At 38.0% G+C, this 25,219-nt stretch overlaps 1 protein-coding gene across 3 annotated transcripts in view; it reads left to right on the forward strand.

Annotated features, from left to right (window-relative positions):
* Positions 1-25,219, forward strand: part of LOC132119694 (paired box protein Pax-7) — a 54,717-nt gene that overhangs the window by 12,250 nt on the left and 17,248 nt on the right. For 2 of the 3 annotated variants that reach the window (XM_059529878.1, XM_059529876.1), the window contains exons 5-7: positions 9,948-10,147; positions 18,599-18,764; positions 19,811-20,007. In XM_059529878.1, the coding sequence (XP_059385861.1) occupies positions 9,948-10,147; positions 18,599-18,764; positions 19,811-20,007 (563 nt within the window). The remainder of the gene's footprint in view (positions 1-9,947; positions 10,148-18,598; positions 18,765-19,810; positions 20,008-25,219) is intronic. The other variant, XM_059529879.1, reaches the window with a different exon arrangement.

The raw sequence follows: 25,219 nt of genomic DNA on the forward strand, positions 1-25,219 counted from the left end.
CATCAGTAAAATCCTACAATCATTGAAAATTCCTATTTAAATAGTAAACAGCGATTTTGTAACTAAGTGACTAAGATACAACTAGAATGCCTAAACATCTTTTCACCCATCCTCCATCTGTCATCGTCATATCATTTTTACCCTTGTAAACAAAGCAGTATTTTTTAAAGATAGGCTAGTTTGGCTTTGTTTTGATTGGATCTGGTGTCTCCTAAGATCTGTGTGGTCTATTATATTTGTGGTATATTTATTTTTAACCACTGCTTAGGAAAACATTCAGCACATTATGATTCCTTGACTGATAAATCAGAAGGGATTCGCTTGAAATGCATGCCATATTCAGTGACAGACATAACATCGGAGTTTCTGTTTTCTTCACAACCCATGTTTAAAGAAAACACAGGATCATAACAAAGCTAAATGTCTAAATGTTAAATGTCCCGTTTCTTCCTGCCTGCCATAGATGTTAAAGTTTTTGACAGTTGGCACAGACACCGTCGGATTATTGTCATCCTCCGTTACACCAAGGCGTGTTAGAAAGTACAGCAAGCATTCTCACTAATTTTATTACAATGGAGAAAATAACACACATAATGTGCAACACTAATTAAGTTTAGAGCCGCGTGCCCAGTCGGAGAGCTGATGAATTAGAGCCATTCACACCATGCTCGACTGCTTTAAAATCACCATTAGCCCATGCTACTTATGGCCATAACATCACCCATTTTATGCCTTTGACCTGCTTTGCAAATGGATTCTTCATTATTTTCGTGTATGTAACGTGTGGCCGCTCATTTCTAAGGCTGTACAGAAAGACAATAAACACGTTCACAGAGTGTTGCAAATCAGAAATGTGTTTCGTCTTTCCACCAAGTTAAAAAATATGCAGTCGTTAACCGGTGAGCTTAGAGAGACAGCGAGCAGTGGAAAGCGAGCAATCCCTGTAACATCAAAGGAAAAAGCAGAGCCTTCCATTTTTAACTAATGGGTTTATTTAAGGCGTCCCCTGTCAGACCCTCCCTAGGGAAATGTACACTCTCATTTGAAATGCCCTTACGGTCCAAAGACACAATATAGAGTGCTGATCTCTGACTTTACCATCAGCTGCTGTGAGCGCGAGCTAATGTAAACTCAGAAAACAGGAAATATTAAAGACTTCCTAATGTCTTGAAGAATGTCTCAGGAATTCCATGTAGTGTCTACTGAATCAAAAGAGGTATGACTCTATAGTTAGGGACTGATGTTTTTTTTTTATAGTTTTCAATCTTTGTTTCTGACAAATGAGATCTTTTCAATATCTCGTATTAGTAATTAGAAATTGTATTTCAGATGGAAATGTGGGAAAAAAAATCTGATTTTTCACTGTGCTCTCCTGCTTCTCATATGGTGCTAGGAAAAAGACTTGATTCTGCAATTAAAATGTGAGAGATCTCAATATGAACATTCCTCGTTCAGTCCTTCTGAACTCTGTACTTTTCTTATTTCTAATCAGTTTTCCCGTTTTTTTTTTTTTTTTTGTAGAATTTCAGGAGGAATAGGAATAATTTTAAGGTACATACGCTCTTAAAAATAAAGGTTGTTCACTAGCATTGATAAATCCATGAATCCATCTAACTTTTCAATGCACAAAAGGTTAATATTATTGAAAATGGTTCTTTATATTTCTAAAATATTCTTTATGCTAAGAAAATAAGTGTTATTTTCCGAATGGTTCAAAATGGTTCTTCTAACCCCACTTTTGGAAACATTTCTTTTTAAGAATGTAGAAGAAGCGTAGCAGTGCATCTCCAGCAGATCTCCTGTACATCTTCTGGGCTTTGAAAGAGCAAGCAATGGGTCATCCATGCAAGTTTTGTACCTTCTAGTACTCTGATAAGCCACGAACAGCATCTTTTGATAAGGAAAACCCAGCAGTCGGTTTAGAAATAAAATAAAAAAATCCCAGAATGGTGCCCCAAAAAGTATGGCGATAACCCCCTTCCAGAACGAACTCACACTGAGTTTTGTCTGTACTATATAACCACTTTATGATGAAAGAATTATATGCCTTGACTCCAGAGCCGTCCTTCAGGCACATATCTCAATTCTTGAGTGCATTCCGTCTCCTACCTAAACTTCTTCCTTTTACAGTCTGGATAAAATAAACAGGCGCTTCTTAGCTCAGAGGTAGTATTTGATTTCTTGCATTGCTTTTTCCTTTCAAGCCTTCTGAAGGGGCTTCTGCACTATTGGCACAGACCCCTTGGGTTCCCTTTTTGCTTTGTGGTCCTTCTTAATTTCATTACTTTAGCTGTGACCTTAATTAGCAGGGACTCAACCCCAGGAAACGAAATCCCATTTTGGCAAAAAAGGAAGGTTGTAGAAAACTAAGCCCTGCTCCCTCGGAACAGAGGTAGGTAGGGTGACCCTCAAGAAAACGGCTCAGGGAGGCATCCTCCATTTCTCATTTCTCTTGCTCCCTATGGTAACAGGAATTCAAAAGGATTCTCTTTAAAATATTAAAGGATTAATGAAAAAAATCAAAATGCAATTTCAACATCAACCACTAAAGAAAGGTGGTCATTAAGGCAATATTTTAAAGAATTTATTCACCATTTTTTAAGGGGCTCAAAAAGTGTAAGACTCATTGTTTTAACCAACACAGTAAACGATTGCTAGTAAATTTTGCAAATAATTAAACGAAACAACAAATAGCACATTGAATTAAACATGAAATTTTGTGGAACTTTTTTTAACACTGCAATAATTTTTTTAATGACTTCTAAAATACTATTTTTAGAGTGTAGAAATTAACATTTTAGGATTTAAAAAAAAATTGTCATGTAAAATTAAGGGGAAAAATTTAAATTATTAATCAAATGTAAAAAAACATGGATAAAAATGTATCATGTGACTCCTCACTGAAATTTCTATGCTGACAATATGAATTGCAATGAAACTATAAATGTAAAAGAGTTACATACATACAAATACATACCTACCCAGTTTTGCAAACAATTCCAAAGAATCAACAAGTAACGCTTAAATTAGTTAAACATGAAATTTTGTAGAACTTCAAAATAAAATTTTCAAATAAATTTTGTAGCAATAGTTTTCTTGAAAAAAAAAAAGTTTTAGGATATTTACACATTTTTAAAACAAAAACACTAATTAAATGTCAGTTTGTAAAACTCCTCACTGAAATTCTATGAATGCTGATACAATGTGATGGAAAAAATTAATTTAAAAGAGCTGCAATTTTTCAATTGGTTTTGATCAGACTTTTGAACACTGCTGTATATTTATATCAATGTTTATGTAAAAAATCCCACCATTCAAGTCCTTCATGCTCTCATATTTCGGCACGCCTGTCCCCTGGCGCTGGGGCATAGGGAGTCAATATGTCAGCATTTATCGATACCCCACTGTGCTACGCAGGGTTGTCAGGGACCTATTCAGGCTCTAATGGCCCCCTGAGGTGCAGCGTCTATGCAGACTGAAAGCGCAAAGAGGCCCGGGGCCCAGCCTGTTGTTGGACGTTAGTCGTGTATTCCTATGGCCGCCCTGTGCCTTCACGCACATGACAAGAGCTATATAAGAACAACGCCTTTGCTGCTTCTTCTGCCCCTCTCTTAAACTGCTTTTTTCAAAATCTTCTTGAAAGAAAAAAGGTCTAATTGTTTGTTATGGGAGCCAAAGATTAGACCCTCCCCTCCTTTTGCACTTTTTTTTCCCTTTCGTCTGTTTTCTTTGGGCTCGTCTTTCTCTCCGGCGTTCTCGTCATTTCTAAAGGATGTGATTTTTATCCCAAATGTTGTGAAAAGGGAAGCAAAAGAAGAAAGATGCTGCGAGACTGCTTTTGACAATGGCAATGAACCACAAGAGACTGCTCAGCTACAGTGGAATCGTTGACTTCCATTGGTTACTTTGTATTAATATATACTTTCAACTCTTATTTGCAAATTTCCAAAACATAAAAAAACGGTTGCTGAGTTACGAGTTACAGTATGTTAGCATTTGGTTATGTTTGGTTTAGAGTCTTTTTGACTCAATAAGAAAATAGAGCAACATAATGTTTTTACATGCATGTTTTTGAGTAGTCAAATATTTGAAGCAAGCATGCAACTTAGACGTGTATATATGCTGGATGAGGTTGACCTACATTATCTAGGTCCGTTATTCTGACTTGCACAGATTTCAGTCAGACTAATGCATCTGCATGACATTTTCAGACACTTTCTTGCTTTATTCTGACTGAAAGATGACATCAACCAGCATTGTTTCTCTTCAGTTTTGTCTGGAGAGCAAATGTAGACTTTTGTGAACATCTTCTGCTTTTCAGATGCTTCTCCTGAATAAAAGTCTCTTGTAAACTGGCATTTCAGAGGAGATCTTAACAATGCAGTTCAAATTTTCCAAAATGTGATGGTAAAAGGTCAGAGATGAACACTTCTCGTTACTTTTTGAGGCCAAATGATCTTAGCCGCTTTCCAGATTCATTTTAGAGCACCATACTCTTAATGTATGTAACTTGCATTAATCTTTTGAACTTTTTAGGAGAACCTTTAGCTGAAACTAATGAGCTATGAATGAGAACTTTCCTCCAAATACTCGTTTCACTGTCAACATGCAATATTGCGTATATATAAGCATATGTAATTGATAATCCAAGCCTTTTCATAGACTTTTATTTAAATGTTGCTGTTTGAACATTTCGTCAGATTGGCTTAACCCTGTGGGGACAGGACCGGAAAAGTTCCATCTTCAACAATGTCCCCCCGATCCTCCACCTCCCTCTCCCACCGTAGGCACACCACTATCAAAGGATCAATCCCTTAACAGACCTGAGGAAACACACTGAGTTTTATATTCAGGCCCCGAGCCAGAGAGATAGCAAAGAGAGGCAGATGGATGTCAGAGATATCAAATCAGATCGCACGGCGAAAACTCATTATGGGCTGTTCGGCATTATGATTCTCCTCTCCTCCTCCAAGAGTGACAAAAAAGTATAATTGCTCCAGTGACTCTTACAAAGGGTATGTACAAAATAAACATGTAAACAAAAATTAAGCAGGGACGCTGTTATTTTTGTCCTGTGGGAATATGGGGTGCGGTGGGGGTGGAGGGAGGTAGGAAGATGCCAAAGGAAGAAAAAAAAGGGAAAGATGTGTTGTCAGTTAAACTCAACTGGTGTCATTTGCAGCTTTGAGGCTGGTCCTATTGAATGCCTGTAAAATAGCAAGCGTAAGACTTGATTGTAATTATGCTGGAACTAATATGCTTTTCAAAATAAGCCATTATGAGCTAATGCCGCACTGCAAAAAGCCCTGTCTGTTTTTGTCACTCTGTCTTGGGTAGTTTGCAAGGTACAGCTGATATTGAGTACATTGGTTACGGTATTAAAAAAAATGCTGCATTGAATTTTACCGTAATGTTGAGCTAATACTGATTCAAAAGCAATCTTAGCAGATGAGGCTGGAGATGCCTCTCTACCTCCTTCTCACTGTGTCATGGAGGTTTTTTATTATCCGCCATCCCTGACTAATTCCAGGGATTCTGATGATGTCAAAAGCTGTACTTTAAATTCTGTCTCAATCGTGCCTTTCAATTGTCTTTTTTATTTTTTTATTATAAGGATCTTTGCTATCTTTTTTAGGCTCTTAGGTTTGGTAATGATATATCAAACTCTATTTTCAGACGAGCTGCGCAAATCACTTTTGATGCTGTTGGGAGATATAATTAAAACCATAAAGATAGATCAGGCAGACAAAGAGACTGTTTTAACTGGGATTTTTAGCAGTTAGTTATTCATCATTACTTGGATGTGTTCCACTAACAAATGCTGCTGTATAGCATGGTACAGTGATGGTATCAGACCATGCTACTAAATGACTAAAGTGCCATGGTACTTTTTAGTTGTTTTGTATCAACTCTCTTTTTAGCAGAAATATTTATATTTTTTATTTAGCCATATGACATAGTATTTAACATACTCAACATGCTTCTTTTATAGCACTAAGAGAAGAAAAGAGACTGTACTGTTAGCATTAAAGTTTTTAGACTCTTAAGTTCTTTATTGCCAATGATGGCTCCATTAAGAAACGCAAAATGTTCTTTATAGTGGATTTTTTTTTAAATGTTCTTTTAAGAACTTTTCATTAAAAGATTCTCTGAGTAACACAATGTGGCTTATTATGGCATGGAAGCTCCTGAAAAAGGGAAATATATATAAAAAAAAAAATTGCACAAGGTCATTTCAGAACTGTCTTTAATTCACTTTTATCCAGCTAGAATGATCACATTTCTGTTAAAGTTATTTTTCTATCAAACACAAAAGAGGATATTTTGAATATAGATTTTTCCATACAATGAAGGTCAGTCGGGTCCAATGTTGTTTGGAAGTCAACGTTCTTTAAAATACCTGTGTTCTGCAGAAGAAAGAAAGTCATACAAGTTTTGAGCATCATAGGATGAGTAAATGATTATAGAATCTTCATTTTAGGGTGAACTATCCCTTTGAAGCCAACGTAAGCTAAAGTAAACTACTGCTATATTGAGCTAAAGGTGTATGTTGGCTTAATTCTTGCAGATAATAGGCCCAAAATGGATGAGATTTTGCTATAGTGATTAATGCATCCAAGAAGCAAAGAATTTACTCGTAACAGTTTATCTTCTTCTAGCCCTCTGTTCCACAAGGGTTTGGTTTTTAAATGAAATACGATCTAAAATTCATCAGAGCATTCTGTTCACCCCTAATTTTGTTGCAAATTAAGTACTCGGCACAAAGTCAACATTTCGTTAAAGATCACGTTGGGCCCTGGAGGAAAAAACATTCAGGCTGTAGCACAGAATGAATGAAACATAATTAGGCTTTAATTGGCAGATAAGTGAGCAGAGGAGTTTATCAATATCCCCAGAACCCTCAAATAGAATTACAGCTTGGTTATTGTGAGGTGGATTAGTCAGGATGTACCTTATTGTTTTAAAACAGGGAAGAGTTCTTGTGAATTGACCTCACATCTTCTTGGGCTTAATAGTGTTTAAAGAGCAAATTAACTGCAGCTTTTTTTGGTCCCCCGATTAATGTGGTTAAATGTACTGCATTTTAAACAAGCAATGAGAGCCATATATTTATTCCAGAATAATGGCAATAATTTAGTTTATAATAGCTACACAAGAGTTCCGTATACTTTTAGCCATCTCATTTTATGCATAAAAAGTCAGCTAAGTCACTCCATGCTCACTTTAGAAAGCTAGCAGAGACCGTATGCTTGTAGCATATAACACGTCTACTGTAAATTATCAGAACCCATTTGGGGCTTCTGTTCCCTTGATAAAAGCGAGCATCCCAATCAGTGGATCTCTTCGGGACAGAGACGAGGCCTGTATCATGCCACTCTCACTGCTCTATCTCTGCCAGCATCTGTTTCATTACCATAATCCTTTGCTGTTGTCAGGGAGCCTGTTGACCTTCAGTCTTGGGCTCACAAGACAGCTGAGCTAGTGCTTGTGAGACGGCAACAACAACCTGAGTTTTGTTTTCTAAGTTTTGCCCATTGATTACCTGTGCTTTGTGACATATTTCAACACAAAAGACCTGTGGCAGGATTTGATATGGTTACAGTACTTTTGCAATTAAAAGCGAAAAAGCTTTGATGCGTCAAGAGACTCAAGTGCAGGATATGCTGACAGAATCTTGCCTCATGAATCATGTGGTGAAACTGTGCAATGAAACAAAAATCACAGCGGCGCTTCTTCCCTCTCCCTCAGGACGCCGAAGTGACTTTGGAAATTGATCCGTAGACCACTGCTCCAGTCTCAAGTGTTGTCATGGTGTGTTAACAACAAATCGCTCTGGCGCATCCTCATGAAAACCAACAAAGGGAGATCCAGGATATGTGCATATTAAACTTTGTATATTCAAGATTTTGTTCATGTCCTGGAGTGCCAGGCAGTGTTGTGAAAAAAATCTATCTATTATTAAAAGGGGGAAGATGGAGGAATTGATTTAATGAATGCGGACTCATGTCCTGCGGTCGCATGTAATCCATAGAGAATCATTGAGCCAGAGCTTGGGGAGACAAAAAGACATTCTGTGAAGACTGTTCGAGTGGTCTGTAATGATAGTCTCCATATAATCCGCTAATTCCTTGTTTAATTAAACTCCAGAGCTGGTCTGGAGACTTCAGCAGTTTGGTTCGTCTTGAAGCGGTTGCATTGCAGAAGGGGGTCTTTCTTCTATTGTTGATGTATTTGCACCAAAAACTTGCATATGCACCAACAAGAATGTATTCGTTAATGTGCACGAACATAATTGCATGGCCAGAGTTTGGTTCTTTTTATTGATAATTAGCAGTTTTTCTTCTGTTGTGCAAGTATTTGGTGCACCAATAAGAATGCATGCATGAATACACAAGACAATAGTTTTATTTTGTCTTTTTCATGGACTTCAACATACACCGATGAAGATACATTTGTTGATACCCAACATACTTGCATACCCAGAGTCTGTTTCTTTTTAATGATAATTTGCAGTTAAATTTCTTCTATTATGCAAGTATTTGGTGCACCAAAATTGACATGCACTAAGAAGAATGCGTGTATGGATACACAAGCATGCACAAACATACTTGCACGGCTACAGTTTGGTTCTTTTTGTTGTTGGAAGTTGCATTACACTGGAGAGGTGGGGGGCGGTATTTTTCCCTTATTGTCAGTTTCAAGTGCACCCAATACTTGCACGTGCACCAAGAAAAATACATTCACCAATACGCATGGACTTTCTCGCACGCACATGCACATACGGACATACACACTTGCGCACTCCCACAGGCCTTTTTGTAACCTCTTTTCCTGGCAGCCTATCAGCCATAGAAAAGGCCTGGCAAATGGGGGTTTGAGGGAGATGATCAGGCTCCGCTCTGGCAGAAGAAAACGGAGATGCAGAAAAACTCTTGTGAAGTGGTCCAGGGTGCAGGAACCTGCTGATCAGCAGTGGGCAAAGAGTGCGTATGTTGGCTCAAAGAAGATTTGTCTCCACAGTGGCAGCTGTGGCGTTGCGGGGGAAGGAGATCGGAGCCCTTCTTTCTGTCTTTCCCCCATGGATGATGCAAGACCAAAGGGCCTGGAGCAAGAATCATGCTATGCTGCTTGTTAGCACTCATGCGTTTTAAGAAAGCAAATGTAAAAGTGTGATTTTTGTGACAGGACCTTTTCTATTCACTGCTGCCATGAATAGATATACAGAGGTGGCTCACAAATAAAGTATGATGCAATTTTAGAATCAATTATCATGGTAATGTATTTTGGTAATATATCTTAACGCACTGCATATCTCTCCTTACAAACGCTTCTCTTGGCTCGGTCATAGTAGTGTTCATCTTTGTGCCGGGGAAATACTCCTCTGGCTAAAATGCAAACTGCCAACTGCGATCTGCACTTGTCTTTGACTGCATGTCTGAAAAAAAGTAATGTAAAATATGTTGTAATATATTTCGAACACTAGCTTGAAACACAAAGAGAGGGATTCAATGGCCCAGAAGTCTCATACATTCTTATTTCAAACACTTGCTCTTAGGAGCTAGCCCCAGGCCTCTTCAGAGAGAATAAGGCGGACGTGCTAGAGCAAGGTGTCTGGTGTAGATTACTCTAACCCTCACAGTTACGTCCCCCAGGCCTCTCTAGGGCTCAGTGGCAGGATTATGTGTCTGAAGACTTTTCACATATGAATAAGACCCAATAAAATGGTATCTAGGGCTCCATTGACACGTCGAGATAACGGAAGCATTAATATCGCTGTGATAGCTGGTCTCGACTTTCAGGATCATTTTCTCTTGACAAATTTGTGGTATGTTATGGTATTGCTGTTCATATCAAAATGTTAATTTAAAAAAAAAAATTTAAGCCTCAGAGACTTGGTGCTGATGTTCAAAGCCTCTCAAAGACTTATTTCCAAACTGTGTATGCAGGTAACCGTACGGACGATGGTTCGGATGTGGAGTCAGAGCCCGACCTGCCCCTGAAAAGGAAACAGAGACGCAGCCGCACCACCTTCACGGCGGAGCAGCTGGAGGAGCTCGAGAAGGCCTTCGAGAGGACACACTACCCCGACATCTACACTAGAGAGGAGCTCGCTCAAAGGACCAAACTGACCGAGGCTCGTGTACAGGTGGGATAAGCTCTCTTGCACAGATAACAGTACTTCCCCTGAATGGTTTTGCAACTGAATGTATTGCTTTCAACTATCTGATTGGCTTTTAGAACTCCTTTTGGAATGGTTTCTTCTCTTTTCATCCAGATGCCTCTGTTTATTGCTGGTGTTTGTTATATTTATTTACTCAGCCGAGACTAATTGTTTGACCTCTCCTCCCCTCCGGGAATACATCCCTCTCAGTCATATGACATTTGGAGCCCTGCCCTACTACTTTCAACCCAAGTCTTTGGAACGCTTTGTGAACCCTGAAGTTTTATGTAACATCACAAAACAAATACAGTAGAATTATAGCAGCAGCTGCACTCTGAGCTAGTGTGAGACAAAAACAGGGATAGGGGAAAAGAGAGGGGAAGAAAGAAGAACAGACAAAATGCATTCCTGATGGATTTCTCATCTCTTCCCTTGGCCAGCGATCCCTTCCCAGCACTTGAAAGCTGGCCGCTACTTGTAAATCCCTCTACATATCAGAAAGGATCCCTCTGGTTCTCTCTGGGGACTCTGTTCCCTGACAACAACATAAATCAATCAAGTGCTTGTAGAAGACTCTGCAAGGTGGGTGTCGGGGGGTCTAGGTTTCTCCAAATTCTCATCCTCATGTCACCCTCTTTAGATTCTGGGTACCTATGCTTAGGTTCCTCACCAGAACATACACATCAGCAGGGTAACTGATTTAACATATGTCTTTGTCTGTCTCTGAGAATTCAAGAAAGAAGACATATGTGTCTAAATGGTTGCTTCCTCACTCTTGGGAGAATTTTGAGAGATTTATGCTATGCTTGCTTTCTCACAATATTTCAAAAATGATGAATTTAGGAGACCGATTTGCATTGATTGCAGGTTTATGCATGCTAAGCTCTGGTGTTTGTAAATTGTAAAAGCATTCATTATTACTTAAACAGCATTACAAAAGAAAGGGGAAGCCCCGAGTTAAATAACTAGAACTCGACCATCCATATTAACTGTGATAATAATAAGCATAAGACCAAGGCTGTGAAAAAAAACACTTCTAATTGTTCAATGAAAAGCAACATGGTTGTCAAACACAAGCATCTTCTGTTTCAGCATGTTATGGCAGCCAATGAGCAATATTTGTAGGTCAATTGTGCATTTCTTGGCTGTAAGAATCCCCTGGGGGTGCTTGACGTATTTTTGGTAACTGATGTAAATGACAAGAGATAGGACCAGAAGAAAAACCTTGAACAAGGCTGAATAACCAAAAGGACACATCTCCCCCTCTCGTGTAATAAGGCTAAAGGGATATCATGTGAAAAGCTGAGGTCTTCGAGCCATTGATATAATTTGTTAATGCAATTTTTCTCATAATCTAATTCTGGAACACTTTGAAAATTTCCAAAGGTCAGCTCAAACTGAATCTTCCAAAAAGGTCACCCTAAGAAAGTGACTCTGCTTAATCACAGTAAATATTGGTCATAGGTTTTCAGTGTTGTTCGCTGCTCAGTCTAGTGTTGAGGGGGGATTGTGGCATTTCTCTGTAGAGTCTATTGTGAAAGTCGTTCCCCTTCCCAAAGCAGCCCCCTCCAAATGGGGATTTCATGTGTGGTTTTGCCATTTACTTTTAACTGTTAAAGGAGTCAGTCTGGTATAGTACTCATATAGATTTACTCCTATAATTGCAGTTCATCTTAGCTCACACTTTGACCTCCCATTGGACTGACATTAAAGGGTACTTGATGATGCATTTAACCCACACAAAACCCTATTTCAAAAAGGTTTCCGAGTTTGGCACGAGACCCAACAAGACATTCCATGGCTGGTATGTGCCAATTTATGGCAGCTGTTTTGGCAGAGACTTATTCGAGTGTTCTCATAAAATACAGCATGGTGTTTGATGTCAAGAATTCAGGACTTTTTCATGCAGCTACCATTAGGGGCGTTTCACAGAAGTTCCCACTGGTTTGGCTTCACGTATGACGGTAGGTTTCAGTACAGAGATTCCTTCCAGGCCAGAGTGAGATCAGACCTTTGGCCCGGTTGGTGACCTGCTCCGCCACAGCTGTGCAGACTCATCCGGCAGATGTCAGTTTAGTGGAGAGTGGAAAAGAGGGCACTGGGGTGAGACAGGGGCTAAAAGAGGGGCCTCTCCTCCTCTGGATCATCAACTCCAGAGAGTGTTAGAAAGCCCTCCTTCTGCAGTCTTGGGGCAATGTTATACATGGCAAGTAAAATAGAGAGCAGGGTTGTAACCAATTGAAATTAAACTGAAAATGCCTATTAAATTCCAGAATTTTAATTGAATTTGAACTGATGTAGGAAACAAGATGCAGAGTTTAAATAAAATTACTTTAAACTTGTTTTGGAAAAAAAACATTTAAAATGCCTTGAAATTGGAAAGTATATATATATTAGCTAGATGGATTGTGTTTGTATTGTGATTGATAGATTGGTGGTTGCAGGGATGTTAAAGGGTGGTGACAGGGTTATGTAGCCTTGCAGATGTTCTCCTTGTGGCTTCATAGTCCTGCTGCTTTACTTCCACGAGGTGAATGAGCACCACATAAATGCCATGTGACATCTGAGGAAGTTGAGCCACAACTCAGACCATTAGTGTAATGAGAAATGTTTCAGGACGTTCTAAGTGTCAGCTTGGTGAAACAAAGAGAGAATTTTCAGAGAGAGTAGTGGAGAGCAGCAGAAAGTCTGGTGGTTGTTATAAATCATTCCCTATGAATTGAATTGCATTCTGTTCTTATTCATTTTGAAGTTTTTAGGAAAGTTATGGCAGGCTCCATTTCAGTTAGCAGTCATAAGAGAGCCACGCCGCTGGCTCATGTTCCTCCTTTCTGACATAGATCCTCTTTCACAAGCAGTGTGCATTCAGCATGCAGCTATTATAATTAGCAGAATCTAATAAAGTGTAGATATTTCCCTTTTATGAAGCGTAGAAATCAGTTTGGCAGGAAGTTAGCCGTTCTGTACCTGGGAGTTGTGTTTTACTCCTAGCGTTGTAATGCTAGCTATAAAGTAGAGGTTGTGTAGGTCATGAAGATATTTAGGATATAAAATGCATTGAATGTATTTCTGAAAAATAAATTGGCTAATTAAATGGGAAAGACAGGACAATTAACTATTAAAGCACTTTGTAAAAATATTATGTTTTGATGTTGTCTCTTTATGATTTTTATAATACATAATCTTTATGCAAACTATTTCTATGGCAATATTCCATATAATATTCCAGCAATTCTTTGCACTCCGAGACCAAAACAAATGCTAGCAAGAAAATCCCATCCAGCCCAACAGGCAACCCTGTTCCTGAGAGTCTTAGCTTGTGCACCATAAAAGAATAAATAGGATTTATGAAGACTGCAGACAGCAAAATTGTTGCAATGCATCAGTGAGAATGTTCTAACAGTTTCACATTATTAGAATTTAAATGACTTTCTTTTTGACGCTTTGTGTTCGTTGATTCTTATCTAAGTAATCCCAGACTCCTTTTTGCAATTCGTGTTCCCAGTAATGTTAATTAGCATAGTGACAGACAGAGAGAAAAAGAGCAGCAAGAGAATTCAAGCGGGCCACAGAAGAAAAGATTTGATTGATGTAGTCAACACATTGCTTGTTAGACTGAAGTTGGTTAAATCGCATTTGTTGGTATAAAAACAGATGTCGCCCTTGTTTAATGTTCATTCCTATGAAACACGAGGTGAATGGCCTGAAACCTTTTAAAAGTATCCCTTAACAACATTTTCCTTAAGAAGAAACAGGTTTGAGTGGAGACTGTTGTTGTATGCAACACTATCTTGGATTTACGGGCGACTGTTTGCAGTGACTTATTAAGTGCACACGTGTGGTTGTGTTTTGGTGTACACTGCGGTCACACAAACAAGGGACTTGTGGTGCAGGAAACATCCCGTAAAAGACAGGAATAAGAAACATTGTGCATGTGCACACAGGTTTATCCCGTTTATCCGTGACAGGTGTGTGCAGTAAACACAAATCTCCATAGATTCCTGCATTGGACACAGGGACAGCCCTGAGCCCAGACAATGCTCTGTCTTTGGGTTTAAAATCTAATGATTGAAACAAATGCACACATGATCAGCTAAACACACAGTTTCTCACACACTTTACGATTTGAGGTGTGCAGAAGTGAACTTTGATGGATTATAATGGAGTTATGCACTCAAAAATAATAATTTACTCGCCATTTCAAACCTTACTTTCTTCTGCTGTACCAAAAGAAGAAACAACATTGAACCCCAATGACTTTCACTGACATTGGTGTTTAAAAGACAATTAATATTCAGTGATATCACTGATTTAACTGCAGTTAATCAATTGGATGAGAATAACATTTGACATTGGACAATGACAGTATTGTCTTCTGTAGAGCTGCTTTATAGCTGAAGTGAATTTGTTTCATAATTGCTGAACTTTGCAACACTGACACTGTTATTGGACCGAATTGAAACAACAAAACTTAAACTAACTTGAGCTGAATAATGAAATTGTCTTCTTTAGAGCTGCTTTACACCTGAAATATCATTTGTTTCATAGTTGTTGAATTTTACAACATTTGCACTGTTATTTTCCTGTTTTTATTGTGAAGATGCTTGAAATAATAAGCATTATATAAAGTGCTATATGTATAACGCTTTATATAATACTTATTAAATGAATGTGACTTGAGTTTCACTGTAAGGAATGTCAGAAAAGACAAAAAAAGTACAAAAAAAACATTATTTCAAAATATCTTTTTTCGAGTGTGTGTTCACAGAATGAGAGTCATACAGGTTTAGAATGAAATAAAGGAGAATAAAATACATTTTTAGAATTTTTGAGTGAACAATCCCTTAAAAAAAAAGCAAAAGTATTCAAATGCATAATCCAACATAATATTTTTCTTCTTCATTTTTTCTTTATTTATTTATCATTATTTCAAACTATTTATCCTGTATCGGCCTCATTGTTTCAGCTTTCTCCCTAAAAACAGCTGTCAGTGGACGGCGCTGAAGTTCTTCCTCGTTTGGTTTTGGTGTGGGCTGGATGAAAACCGTCTCAGTGGAGGAATTAGACTGGATTGCAGACAGCAAGGGGGGAATCTGGGACTGTTCAAGGTGACTTTGTGATTGGGTTCCAAATCCAGCTCAGAGGGTACGAATGGAGCGACCCAGAAAACACACACATAATCTCAGCAAGGCGCTATGATGACGCATCCCTCTGTGCTATAAAACAGAACCTTATTTATTTAGGCATATTGGGCTTAATATTTAACTTGATAGAGTTAACTCGTGCAGCTCTGTGACGCCACGCTGCAAATTCACTTAGACAATAATAATAATAATAAGAATAAGCAAATTCACTTAGACAGATATGCTTCATGGGCTGCTGTTGTGATTAAGGTAGACAGGAGTCTTCACAGAGCACATGGTAAAGCCACAAGATCTGCTGGCTGCATCGTAAGTGCTCTGACCACAGGGATGCAGGCAGCTCGCTGAGAAAGATGCATCCCAAATCTCTTTATGAATTGCCATAGCATTTCACAGATTGTGTGGTAATGCATGTGCATAGTTCATGTGTGAGGATGAAAGATGAAGTAAAAAGCCAGAGAAGAAACAAGCCAGATTTTAAATTGATAAAAGTTTGCTTTTCTATGTTATTGTAGAAAAATCACAACCAAACTGTTGTGAAGTGACGAGAGTAAATTCTAATTAAGAAAAAAATTCTTAAGGCAAGATACAGTACCACAGGCAAAAACACTTTTTCATGCACTGGTCAGTTTTGAGATTTTGGGCTATTTTGCCTCTATAATGTCTTCTTTCATATCGATGAAAAGAAAAAGTTTTAAATACACTTTAAAGTATTTTATTACACATTATCTGTTTGCGCCTGCAGATTTCATTTACAGTACTAATCTTTAAAGCCTGTTTTCATTTTTTTCTCCTGCACTGATCAGATTTTTACAGAGGGGTTTGTTCATTTATCATTTGATGTATATTACATTTTATTCCAAAAAACATGGAGTGATAAAAAGAAATAAAAATTATTTCTGTAAAAAGTTTAGGTAACACTTTAGTATAGGGACCAATTCTCGTTATTAACTAGTTGCTTATTAGCATGCCTATTACTAACATATTGGCTGTTTATAAGTACTTATAAAGCAGCACATATTCTACAACTACCTTATTAACTATTAATAAGCAGTAATACAAAACAATTGTATAAATCAAGTGTGATTAATTAACGGAAACTATGGTGATTCTTATTATTTTAACCTATTCACCTGTTGTGTCATATTAAAGGGGGGACTTTGTATATCTCTTTTTACCATGCCATAGATCAGAAATCTGTCAAAAGACAGAAATATTTTTAAGAATAAAATGCTATATAAATCAGACAAATATTATATGAACAAACTCTTCAGTAAAAACATTGGGAATATTAATAGGAATAAATCTGTATTTGGTGTAAGTGTTGTATAGAGTATGTATTATGATTAAAACTTACAGATGCAAATACAGAAACTAAACACTTACAAGTGTACTTTGGGTGTTTCCTGTCCACTAGTCTAAAAGAAAACATGATTATGGAAGAGAAATCTGAAAATTGAGCAGTGCGTGAAAAAAACAATGATTTTGTCTTGAATGAAACTGTTCCTTGCTGATGCCACAGAATAAGTATCTGAACTTTGTAGCAGAAGAAAGGAGGTGGAGGCTATCAGGATGAAAGGATGAAGGGGTGGAGAGTGGGGTTCAGAGGTCAAGGGTCAGGAGGCACAGCAGAGCTGGACACTTTTGGGTAGGTGGGGGAAGGACGCAGCCTTCTTCCATTCTTCATAACCTGTTTGTCCAATTCCAAGTCCGTTCGAATCCCAGCACATGAATTTCCCGAGCTTCTTCTGGACGCGAGACCATCCTTTATCTGTCTCCTACACCAGGTTCAGGCTCAAGACAGGGAGAGGGGGTGAAGCGTCTCCTCCTAAACCCTTTGAGAGGATGACGGTCGGGTGGGGGTTTCACTTTCTGAGAACGTAGGAAAGAAAGATTTGAATCTGACGCATGACAGATGGTTAAGAGTCATCTTAAGTTGCATCAAAAGTTGGCGAGCCATTGAAGTCATCTGAATGAGATGCTAGCTGTTAGTGGCCTGACAGTTTTGCACATGGACAATGTAAGCAACGCTTTATAAGAAAAAGCCAGCGAGTGTGTTTTGTAGAGTGTGTCTACGGTGTCGTTGCATCAGAATAGAGTGTGTCCTTGTGTGCATACCATGAAAGTGGAGCTCTTAAAGGCACATTTAAAAAGGGACGCCCACTCTTTGTGGACACTTTTCAGCTTGGTGTATTGAGAGGCCTTTGTCTCCACCTTTCATCTGGACGCACAATGGACCGGCCGGTTTTAAACACAACGCTAGATGAACTGCCTTGACAGTGTATTAAACGTGGATGAATTGCCAGTGCATGGTATAGATCAATGTCCTCCAACCTTTCACATACGCAGGGCTCCAGTCTAGCTCCTCTGGAATAGAGCGGGCTGCTTCTAGAGACGCTAATTATATTCATGTTTTGATGGTGGAGAAGCTGGTTAAAAAGGTGCAAATTGTCCTCATTTTAAGACGACTGTCTGAAATCAGTCTGAACTAAACCAAAAATATATATAATTTTAACACAAAAAAAACGACACATTTTGCCTTTTAAGTAACAAAGCCATTTGAAGAGTGACTCCATGAATAATGTAAACTTAAAAAAAAAATTCTTTCTCTTTTTCTTTGTGCCTGTAATGATGAAAAATTACCCCCATTTTACCGTTAATCCTGCTGTTAATAAAACAGGTCATTCATTATATCTGATATTGGATATTTGGATATGCATTTCCAATTTTGCAATTTGTCAGTTTTTTCTTTTGTTTTTTGTATCACTCTTCATGATGATTTTTGAGGAATTGATGAATTGATCAATTGTCCATATATTTTATTAATGTAGTAAAACCAAACAGTATTATAGCTTGATATGAAGCAGTATATTAAAGATGTGACAGATGTCTGTGTGTGTGTTTCAGACAACACCGCTGCAGTAAAAGTCCTCTAGACTCTCTTTAAAGTGTCCGACAGGTAGATAAACAGACTCAAGATGTCTGTGGAGGAGATGTGTGGGCTACCTCTGACCTGTTTACGACCTCTCGTCTCTGATGGCAGCTCAGATCACCCTGTTTATACAGATCACAGCTTTAGCCACTTAACTAGAACAACAGGGACCTCAGCATATGCTTAGAGGCAGTTTCCCATGAGGACACACTCTCTGCCACACATGCACATGAACCTGTCTGGAAGACTGCTGATTGCTTTCAACTACGTTATGTGGATGAAATCTTGCTTAGAAATGGGTATCTGTGTTCCACAATTGTCAGTCTCCATTTTAAAAAAAAAAGCATTTCCATCTTTTATTAGGTCTGGTTCAGCAACCGAAGAGCAAGGTGGCGCAAACAAGCGGGAGCAAATCAGTTGGCAGCATTCAACCACTTGTTGCCTGGAGGATTTCCACCAACCGGCATGCCAACCTTACCCACCTATCAGCTTCCAGAGTCAACGTATCCCACCACCACTCTCTCGCAAGGTAGTATACAGTAATAATACATAAAGCTCTAAACAGACACACTAACGCTCAAAAGATTTTTTTTTTTTTTTTTGCAAGGATGTATTGATCAAGACTGATAGTAAAGACATTTATAATGTTCCAGAATATTTTTTTTCTTCTAATAAATCCTGTTCTTTTGAACTTTCTGTTCAACAAAAAATAGTGAAAAAAAATTATCACAATTTCCACAGAAATGTTAAGCATCACAACTGTTTTCAGCATTTTTAATAATAAATTGTTAATAATAAACTCCAGAATACTGGAGTAATGATGCTGTAAATTCAGCTTTAAATCACAGAAATATAATATAATATAATATAATATAATATAATATAATATAATATAATATAATATAATATAATATAATATAATATAATATAATATAATATAATATAATATAATATAATATAATATAATATAATATAATATAACATTTAACTATATTAAATAGAAAAATAATGTTTCTATTTAATATAGTTAAATGTATATATAAGTATATAAGGTCTCACAGTATTACTATTGGTACTATTTTTTTTTTAATAAAAATAAATGTAACCTTGGTGAGCCTAAGAGACATATTTCAAAAACATCAAATAAAATCTTACCAACTCTTTTGAACGGTATATAACCCTGCCAAAACAATGTGCTTACAACTATATAATATAGGTATAAAGTGTACCATATTCATTGCAATACCATGGTGCATATCCAAAACAATATGGTGTTGCCACAGTACCAGATGTATCTGGTAAATATCACACTTTAGATTAGGGAACACTTTGAACGTTGCTTATTAGCATGCATATTACTAGCATTTTGGGTGTTTATTATTACTTAAAAAGCACATATTAATGCATGACCATATTCTAGATCCCTTAAACATATCCAATACACAACTATTACTACAGCTACCTAACTTACTATTAATAAACAGCAAATTAGTTAATTTATTGAGGGAAAACTCGTTTTCAATAGCCAATATGTGTTTCCGAATCTAAAGTATGGTGTCTGTGTTTGTGTTTCAGATGGTAGCAGTACTTTGCACCGGCCGCAGCCTCTGCCGACCTCCTCCATGCACCAGGGCGGGCTCTCGGCTGACAGTAGCTCTGCCTACGGCCTCTCATCCAACCGCCACACCTTCTCCAGCTATTCGGAAACTTTTATGAGCCCGTCAGCTTCAAGCAACCACATGAATCCCGTGAGCAATGGCCTTTCACCACAGGTTAGTGCAGAGGCCTCTTTCCAGTGTGAGAATGATGAAAGGCACGCTGAATGAACGCCAGCATGGTTCAGAGATAAAGAACTTTGTCGAGTTAAGCTAGCATTCGCTGCTTGTGTGGAAACAGATCATTTTTTGCACTGATATGGAGAAACGAAAGTGTTTTTTTTTCTTAGTTTGCTCAGTTTTTCCTAGTCTGAAAACATTATTAGAATTATTCCCAAACCTTTGTTGTTTTTATACCAGAAACCGTCAGCATGAAATGGCTTTTACTTCAATGTGACGTAATTCAGAACAAAAGCAGATAATTAGCAAGAAAAGGGACATTTATGTTGCTTTAGTCAATTTTGTCTGAATAAAGAATAGCAGAATATATATTTGATATATATATTTATTGAGAGTAGGTGCCATTTGACAGGAATTGCTTTCTTTTTGCACTCATTTCTTATAGTGTGCGGATCTCTTGTTTCTCAGGTATCCTCTTTAGTCCTCATTAATGAGAATTTAGGGTGCTGTCTTAAATACACAGCATTAAAAAATAATGTGTTTTGATGCAAATCGCATGTAAGGAGTGAATTATACACAATTATCCATCAATACTGGGCAGTCTTGCGGACCCTCACCAACAAGATGTGGCTAACAAGCATAAAATAAGATTGAAATGGTGTGTAAAGAGTTGAAAATGAATTTCAATGCTGCATTTGTCCACAATTACCCTTTCGTTCACACATGTTTTATTGGGGGTTTACTTTTCTCTCCCCTGCTCTCTCAAAGCAGATTGAGAAACATTCTCTGTATTACCCTCTTTTTTTCCAGAGAAGAAAGAATAAAGGATTTAGTGAGAAAAAAGAGCTTTTCCCCTCGTAACTACAACGTCTGAAGGATAACATGGGCGTCTTACAGTGAGAGAGATTGTTAATCGTGGCACAGGGGCTTTGAGCACTAATGCCTTCGCTCCAAACCTTCGTAAATACCAGCAGACATGGAGGTCTTTTTTCTATTAATGGGAGCATTTAACACTGGTGACGGAGACGCTGCCTCTTGATTCCTTCTCAGCTGTGCTTAAACACTTTCTCCTAATAAATGTTTATATATATATATATATTTTTTTTTTAATCTAATGCTGTGGATCAGGTCTACAGGCTTTAAATGGAAGAACAGTTTTCTATGATTGCTTTGAAATTTTTATACGTTTATTTCTGTATACTACGACTTTAAAGTTTGAATGCTTGTTTTTATAGTTTTGTAGATTCATATAAATTGGTCTGACATACAGTATGAATTCCTTAACAAAAGCAATAATATAAGAATTTTTTTTTTTTTTTTTTTTTTAAATGTATGGGTTTGCCTAGATAGTGAAGGACAAGTGTGCAAAATACTGGTTATGTTTTATTTCTTAGCTGCAAAACTATTATTTTATATAATAATAATAATTATTATTATTAGTAGTAGTAGTAGTAGTAGTAGTAGGAGGAGGAGGAGCATTTTCCAGCCAAAATGTCAGTGTTTTACAGTGTTTTTGATCACAATAACTGATATATTTGATGATGATATATATATATATATATATATATATATATATGTTCTTGAAAGTAGCCACCTTTTGCTTTGATTACTGCTTTGCACACTCTTGGCATTCTCTTGATGAGCTTCAAGAGGTAGTCACCTGAAATGGTCTTCCAACAGTCTTGAAGGAGTTCCCCGAGAGATGCTTAGCACTTGTTGGCCCTTTTGCCTTCTGTCTGCGGTCCAGCTCACCCCTAAACCATCTCGATTGGGTTCAGGTCCGGTGACTGTGGTGGCCAGGTCATCTGGCGCAGCACCCCATCACTCTCCTTCTTGGTCAAATAGCCCTTGATGCCTTCAGTGTGACTCTACAATTTTCATAGTCATGAAAATAAAGAAAACTCTTTGAATGAGAAGGTGTGTCCAAACTTTTGGTCTGTACTGTGTATATAATTTCCACTATTTTAATGTAAAATATAATATTTTGACAAAAGTGGACTTCTGATCTAGGACCTCTCACTCTTGTCCATATGGGAGAGTCATTGTGAGGAGATAAATGCAGTTTCTGACAGGAGAGACAGAGTTCAGTCACAATTCAAACTGTCTGTGCAACCATAGAAGCATTCATACCGAAAATCCTCATCTCTGTTTCACAATGTGCAAGAGCATCTGCTGGGGTCATATCAGACATCACTTGACCCGACCTCAACTCTGATCGTTTAGTACAACATGGCTGGCTCTTCTGATCAGTAAAAAGAAACTGCCGGAAACCTTTTCCTTCTACAAAACATCATGTCACCTTGCCTCCTGTGACACCTTAAAAAAAAATGCTTATTTTTTAGATCAAAGATAACTGCTTTTTATTGGAACTTCACAGACAACACCTGTCTGGAGGAGATAGATGCATGTGTTCAGACGAAAGACCTAATTCTCCTAGCATTTGCTTTTGATGGGCTACTGGTTGCTGGTAAAAATTGACCAAAATGTGGCTGTAAATGGGTTGTGGTGGCCGAGTGGTGAGCGGTAATGGACTCCTGCTGATCTCAGCACAGGTGTTGGTGTAACCCATCCAGACAGAGCGTATTTTCCCATTACAGGCCAGTAGAAAAGCCATCCACCAGTGGTTGTAGTTGTCGTAGTCCCTGATTATAAGTTTAGGCTGGTCTGGGAGTGATGCAGTGTCAGATGGGGTCTATTAGGCATTGCTCGGCTGGTCTGCAGGTATGTTTTTAGGTTGAGGTGAGCCATATCTCCCCATTTCATTTTGTCGCACAGAAGGAGATGGATAAGTATGCGTACTCTGGAAGATAACTGGAAAATTTCACTCTTTTTCCTTCCCTTCCTTTGGACAGAAAAAATTTTTGTAGCTGGAAAACAAGTTTCCAGTAGAGAAAAATCTCCAACTGTGTTTGTTTTACAAACAAGTTACTTAATTATATATTTTGTCCCGATGACCCCTCAAAAATCCATACTGAGACAGCTAATGTCCCATAACCAAGCAGAAAATCTCTAAATGATGTTATCAAGAGGAAATAAAGCAGAAGTTTACTGTCTCTCTGCAGAAGGGAATAAACAGAGACTATCAGAGCCAGAGATGGATCTAGAACTGCTCAACCACAAAGAACGAGATGTCAGCTGCTCGTGCTGGCTATTATGCCTTTCTAAATGGGTTTTTAAGAGTGGTCCTGGGAAATGTGTTTCTTGGCTGAAGCATTTGAGGTGGATTCCACTGCTCTGCCTGACAGGGACACCTACTGGGAGAGCGAGGAAAACAACATGCATCTGCAGAACCACAGACAGCTTTCCTTTCTTTTAATTACTCTGTTAATTTAATTTCAATGTAATTATTTAACTATAATAACACTGATTAATTGTTGGCCTAGGACAAGAGGGACCCTAAAAGATCAAGGACTAGAGATACTGTGGTACAGTATAGGATGGAAAATTATATATATATATATGAATGTCAAAGTATCATCATTTCAATTGCATTGCATAATTGCAATGCATTAAAAAAAAAAAAACTTATTTTGCGTTATGGTACAATATAGGATGGAAATATTATGATGCTTTGTCATGAAGCATGACCAGATTACAGAATAACCACAATCAAACACCAAGATATTTACATCAAATACAGTATATCTAAGAAATACTATGCTATTATCACAATACTTGTCCATGGTAGCCCACGTGGTATTGCCAGCAGTTGCAGAGAGAATTTTAATGTGATTAAATCATATATAACATAACAACAGGAAGGAAAAGTGGTTGTTGCGCGTTGTGTGTGTGTGTGTGTGTGTGTGTGTGTGTGTGTGTGTGTGTGTGTGTGTGTGTGTGTGTGTGTGTGTGTGTGTGTAAACGTGTGCTTGTGCTGTGGAATGAAGCTTTCCTCACGGACGGACTGATGGATGAGTGCGTAAGGCAGCGCACGGCCGGGGTTGGGTCTCGCCACCGGAGGGATCATAGAGAAAAACGGCGCTCACCCGAGCCTCCCTTTGATCCGTGTCCCCGGGCCTGCTCGCCTGCACCGTACCGCACAGCAGCGCGCGCTAAACACAGCCCTCGCCAAGCGCTGCTCGCGACTGTCAGACAGAGATAAGCGCGGAGAAGCTTCAACCCTCTCCCTCTTCCATTAGTCCTTCTCGGAAAAAAGGGGATGAATTACGTCTAAGAACCCTGTGCTGGCGTCGACTAAAAAGGAAAGAAACCTACCTCAGAAATTTCAAGTGCTCGCTTCTCTTGCCGTCTCCCTCGCCTCGCAGTTTTGACAAGACATTAGGCACGTGAATATCAATGAGCCGCGGAGACTCATGTAGTCCCACACATTATTAAAAACTCGCGTTAAGCCGCAGACTGGGCACCGTGTCAGCTGGCACGCTCTCCCGACGAACGAATCAAAGCGGATGAGCGCGCGGCATCATCCGTACCCCGTGCGCTCGCGCCGCGAGAGAGGGAAATGATACTTAATAATTAGAAGCCATATTAAAACAGATACTGTTTATATTTGGCAGTAATGGAAAAGACCTATAAGAGGCTTTAAAAAAACAAGACCTGCTTGGCAGCTGCCAAAAACATCAGACAGCCAAAATCGTCGCCACGGGCAATAAATAAATAAATAAACTGGTTTTGGTGGAAGGCTTAGGGTTCGAGTGTAACTTTAGTCTTAGTACCTGTGCAAGTGTCAGACCTGTCTACCTTAAGTTTAATATCTTCTCATGACCTTTTCATGGACACTAGTTTGTGTTGCATATAAAGTTCTTTATTTGCATCTTTGGTTCCATGGAGAACCTTTGATGTAGATGTTGGTTTTTATAAAGCATCCATGCATTTTTTTTCTCTATAAGAAACTAAAAAAGGAATATATATAAATATATCTATATATATATATATATATATATATATATATATATATATATATATATATATATATATATATATATATATATATATAATTATTATTATTGTTATTATTTTATTATTATTATTATTATTTTTATTTTGTGGAATCTAAAAAGATTTTCCAATGAAGTAAAATCATTTTAAAATTATAACCTTTTGAGATTAAGATCAATGTTATAGTTTCTAATTCTTTTTTTTTTTTTTTTTTAGATTATAAATTTAAAGTATTAAAATTTACCATATGCACCAAAAGTTTGGGGTCAGGTTTATTTTTAAAGAAAGCAATACTTTAATTCAGCAAAGGTGC

The sequence above is a fragment of the Carassius carassius genome, chromosome 38 (genome assembly GCF_963082965.1).
Source record: "Carassius carassius chromosome 38, fCarCar2.1, whole genome shotgun sequence".
Classification (NCBI taxonomy): Eukaryota; Metazoa; Chordata; class Actinopteri; order Cypriniformes; family Cyprinidae; genus Carassius; species Carassius carassius.